Source organism: Egretta garzetta, unplaced genomic scaffold (genome assembly GCF_000687185.1).
Source record: "Egretta garzetta isolate BGI_Z169 unplaced genomic scaffold, ASM68718v1 scaffold526, whole genome shotgun sequence".
In the NCBI taxonomy this organism is placed as follows: domain Eukaryota; kingdom Metazoa; phylum Chordata; class Aves; order Pelecaniformes; family Ardeidae; genus Egretta; species Egretta garzetta.
Window position 1 is genome coordinate 931,266 of NW_009259967.1, and position 4,462 is coordinate 935,727.

Here is a 4,462-nt window from a genome sequence, read left to right on the forward strand (position 1 = left end):
GGCGGGGGGTTGGTCTGTAATCGTTGGCAGCAGTTCCTCGTTGATCCCCTTTATAAATAGGGGGTGCGGGGATGTGAAATATCGTATGCCTTTATTATCAGATATCGCACACTTTGTACGTGTGTACTTAAAGCAGAGCCAAATCTGTGGGAGTTAAAAACTCCCTCGTGTTTATTCACGGTGTGCTTCTGCGACTTGGTGTTTAATAAGCAAGTACGGCGTTGTGCTTTCCTGACTGTGAAGCCTAAGGGGGAATGGATGTGCATGGAGCAAAAGCACGGGGCTGGATGGACCCTGTTAATGGATTGCAGTGGTGGGAAATTTTGTCTTTGTCATAAGATGATACTGAAGTGTAAAACGTCTAAATTTTGCATCTGGGAATTGGTTTAGATGTGCTAATCGATATTGAAAGGATGATAATTTTTGTGGAAGCCTCTGAGAATAAGTAATACCGCACCCGTCCTTATCGTAAACTCTTGCATTTGGCATTTCTTGCAAAGAATGAGGCTAGAATTTATCGCGAATGTCGTATTGACCCACGGGTGCATCTTTCAGTTTAGATTACTGCTGATTTGATCCTCTGGAATCTGCAAAAGGAAAGTCTGCCAGCCTCTGTGAATAGCTTTGCAGTGTAACAGGAGCGGAGTTCCCGAGCAGAATCGCTGAGAGATATGTGAACGACTGTAAGCAAAGCTGAGCACGTCGGTATTTCTGCCTCAAACCTGGGCTCGTTCCCCAGGCACAGTTTGTGTGTGGGGTGAATACCTTCTTGGCACCTGGAGATGATGTCGGTCGAAGGGTCTACAATAACGAGTCGGATCAAAAATCTACTTCGCTCCCCTTCCATTAAGCTGAGGAGAAGCAAGCCTGGGAACAAGCGTGAAGATATAGGCAGCAAGGTGAGTGCTGTGTGGTGCGGCCAGCATGCTTTAACTTTGTTGCCTAAGGTCCCATCTGTACTAACAGTACTGCTTTGGGACACCTGGTGTAACCGTAGAGCGATGCAGAGCAACTGATACATGATGTAGTCTGTGTTTTAGTTGGGAGCTTTAGTTGGGTGCTGCAGATCCTTGCTAAAGCCTGGGTCCCTCTTCTGAACGCTCTTTTTGCTTGTGTGGTATGTACCCAGTCTGTATCAGAAAGCTTTGGGGATTTCCCATGCTCTGGTGTGTGGAGTTGCTACAGATGACTGACAGGAGAAATATAATGCTGCCTCTTCCTCCATGTTTCCAACTGCTAACCTGCATTATCGACAGCTAACGATACACAAAGACCTGTTCTTCTGTGTAAGCAATTGCTCTCAGCCCTGAAAAGGAGTGTTTTGTGGGGAAGGGTCTGAAAGATGGTGGATGTAAGATATGTCCTGGAGGTGACTGTTCAGGTGGGGTCTGCATTCTGCAGGCCTGGATGCTCCGTGTTCCTCCTCTGTGTGCCTCAGACCCCCTTCTCTTGGGGATGCAGTCTGAGGTATAATTGCTTCTAGCTGAAAAATCCATCATTCTTCTTGGTGTTGTGGAGAATTCCTGACAGACAGTCACTCACTGGGAATCGACGGGTATCATGAGGAGAGGAGGATGACTTAACCTCTGCTGCGGGGAGAACAGGAGCTGGGTGGCATTGCCTTGTGCTGACAGCAGGTGCCTCTGAGTCAGGGCACCTCGTTCTGTCCCTGCCACTGATTCACTTGTAACCTTGGGCAAATCACTCAGCCTTTGCGTAGCTCCATAAATAGAAAGCTTAATCCCTCCCCCCTTGTGAAGAATCGCTAATAAATAAGAAATGCTTGTACTCCATGACTGCAAAGTGCATCCATTTGTCTCAAAACAGTAGTGCTTCAACATTTATCTCTTGGAGTGAAGACTGTGTGTAAAACTTCAGGGGAAATAAATGACACCTTACCTAAATGGCCTGTCCCCAGCATGAAATCCTGTTCTCAGAACTCTGGTTCAGGTCGGAGTTTTCCTGAAATAGCTGTTCAGTACCAAGGAGCACAATATTCTTCCCTTGCCAAGTAAGAGAAAAACCTGCTTGGCTTCCTCAAAGTTGTCTAGAGGAGAGTCCTTGGTGTTTGTGGTGACCTCGGTGTGTGCATGTGCATGCATGTGCTGCGTTTAATGCAGCCTGTGGACTGCCAGTGAAACGTCCTTTGTAGCTGTTGCTGAAGAGCAGTTCTTTGATCCGTATTCTGCAGAGACCTCCATTGAAAGAGCCAAAAGCCACCCGTACCACTACGTACGGTGGCCATTGGATTCTGGCTCTGTGAATAGGAGCTGAGGTCTGCACACTCCTTTTTAGAGCTGGAACCTGCTGCTGCATACCCCGGGTCTTCTCTGGTACCTGTTTTCATTTTGTTTTCCTTGCACATGCCTTTTGAAAGAGCTCCATTGTATCCCTTGTGCTGTCTCCCAGTGTGCAGTGAGGGCTGTCCGAGCCCCTGGGGATGTCATGGATTCATTTCACACCATCAAATTAGGGTTTGAGGGCTGGATTTTGTGTATCTTATTAGTAAGAGCAGTTAATCAGTGAGATGCAGAGGAACTGCTGGGGAGTTTGCTGGCAGAAGCAATTTGTCATGTTAGGTGCTGGTTTCCTAAAGTGATCTGCTTTGAATTTCCCTCAAATGAGTTATGGCCTGCCTTCAGTGGGACAGCTGGAGTGGGCAAGGCAAAAAGGAGTGGGCTCCTTACTGAAGATCCGACATATGTTGGATATCTGTGGAGATGTTCCCTCTGCTATGTGCATGCTCCTCTGCCTTCCAAGGTGAGAAGAAGCTCTACTTTTCTAAAATAGCAGGAAATGGATCATCTCAGTCTGCTATTTGGTGTGAATGTAAATCACTTGGCACTGGAATTGAGCTCCTGAAGGATCTTTGCTAACCTGCAGGGAGAGGTTTTTCAGGCATCTTTCTCTCTTGGACTTTTTGAGAAATGGCTGCTCTAAGAGATGCATGTGACTCAAGTCACATGGAAGTATGGAAGGGCCTATGAAACCAGTAGCTTTGGCTGGTCATCTCTGCTGAATGCTGCTTGGTTACATAGGATGGAGTGGGACTGTGGCCCTAGATTAATGCCTGAGAGGTGATACTGTGATACTGTACACGGAGATGTAGGTGTGAAGAGCAAGCCCTCAACAGCCTCGTGGTTCCTCTGAGTCCCTCAAACTTTTATTGCATTCAGCTGCTCAATTTAAGATGGACGAGCACCCTCGGCGGCACTGCCTTGACTTCCATGAGCTGTAATTTTCCCCTCCAGTGAAAAGTGTCCCTGGTGTCCCTCCTCTTTTCTAAACAACCCTTTGGTGGCGTGAGGCTTGCCAGGCTGTCTCAGTGGTTGGGGCAGACCTCTTGGGCATTTCGTCAATGCTGAAGAGAAGCCCTGTGAAAATTGGCTCCTTTCAGTGAGGCAGCCGTGCAATGCTGGGCTGGACGTGGGCAGGCTGTGGGAGGCTGGCTCCGCAGATGCCTGTTTGCACATTGCTCTGGAAGGGGGAGAGTGGCTAAGTACAGATACTTTGCATGAGGGCTGTGCAGGACATGCAATGTGTTACTTGAGAGCTGTACAAGAGAGAACTTGTTTTGTGACTTTTATTAGGACTTATTCCTTGCCTATAATTAATGCATGGTTTTTCTGTGCAGCCCCGGGAGATCTCTACAGGAGTAAAACTAAGGAACCAATACATAATCATGCATATTTTAAAAAAAAAAAATAAGGGGAAGGAACAGGAGCTCTTTAAGTACAGCTTGTTGACAAATTGAATGTAGTGTTTGGTTTTGTTGCTGCTTTTCGAAAACAGCTTCTGCCTTGTGGGAGTCCTGATTTTTGTTGCTGCGTGACTAGCTCTGTGTTTAGACTTTTTTTTTTTTTTTTTTTTTTAATGTGTCTTCTGATATTCATGGCTTGACTCCACTTTTCCTGTGCTCTGCAGATCTCTGTTTTCTGTGTTGAACCGATATAGACTTAGAGTACAGTGACTTAACTCTGGGCCTGTTGACTGTTGGGATTGTAACGTGTCAGTGTGGTGGCTGGAAGCTAAAATTTCCTCAGATAGGTTGGTTGGCCTGAGTTCAATTTCTAGAGGATTACTAGCCCTACCAGAAACCCAGCCGTGCATCATAGAATCATGGAGTGTTTTGGGTTGGAAGGGACCCCTAGAGGTCATCTAGTCCAACCCCCAGCATCTGGTCACTGCGCTTGGGATTCCAGCAGAGACACAGAGTTAAACACTGGGCACTGAGTCTTTTTGAAGCAGCATTGATCACCCTGAATGAGTGGCAGGGCAGTGGGGGAAGCTAAGGGTTGAGCCATTGGTGAAATGCCCTGGTTGCTGTAGTACCCTGGAACTTGGCTACACAAATCTCTCCCTGCTCACAGAAGTACGGTACCTGAGCAGGTACAGTTCCTGCAGGAGCTGTTCATGTTATTAAGCCCTACTCTTGTAAATATAAGCATCTTTCAAACTGATG

At 47.0% G+C, this 4,462-nt stretch overlaps 1 protein-coding gene across 1 annotated transcript in view; it reads left to right on the plus strand.

Moving 5' to 3' along the window:
* Positions 1–567: 567 nt before the first annotated feature.
* The window catches only part of MAPKBP1 (mitogen-activated protein kinase binding protein 1), a 102,290-nt gene continuing 98,395 nt past the window's right edge, over positions 568–4,462 (plus strand). The window contains exon 1 of the mRNA XM_035895756.1: positions 568–899. Within this exon, the coding sequence (XP_035751649.1) occupies positions 783–899 (117 nt within the window). The 5' untranslated portion in view covers positions 568–782. The remainder of the gene's footprint in view (positions 900–4,462) is intronic.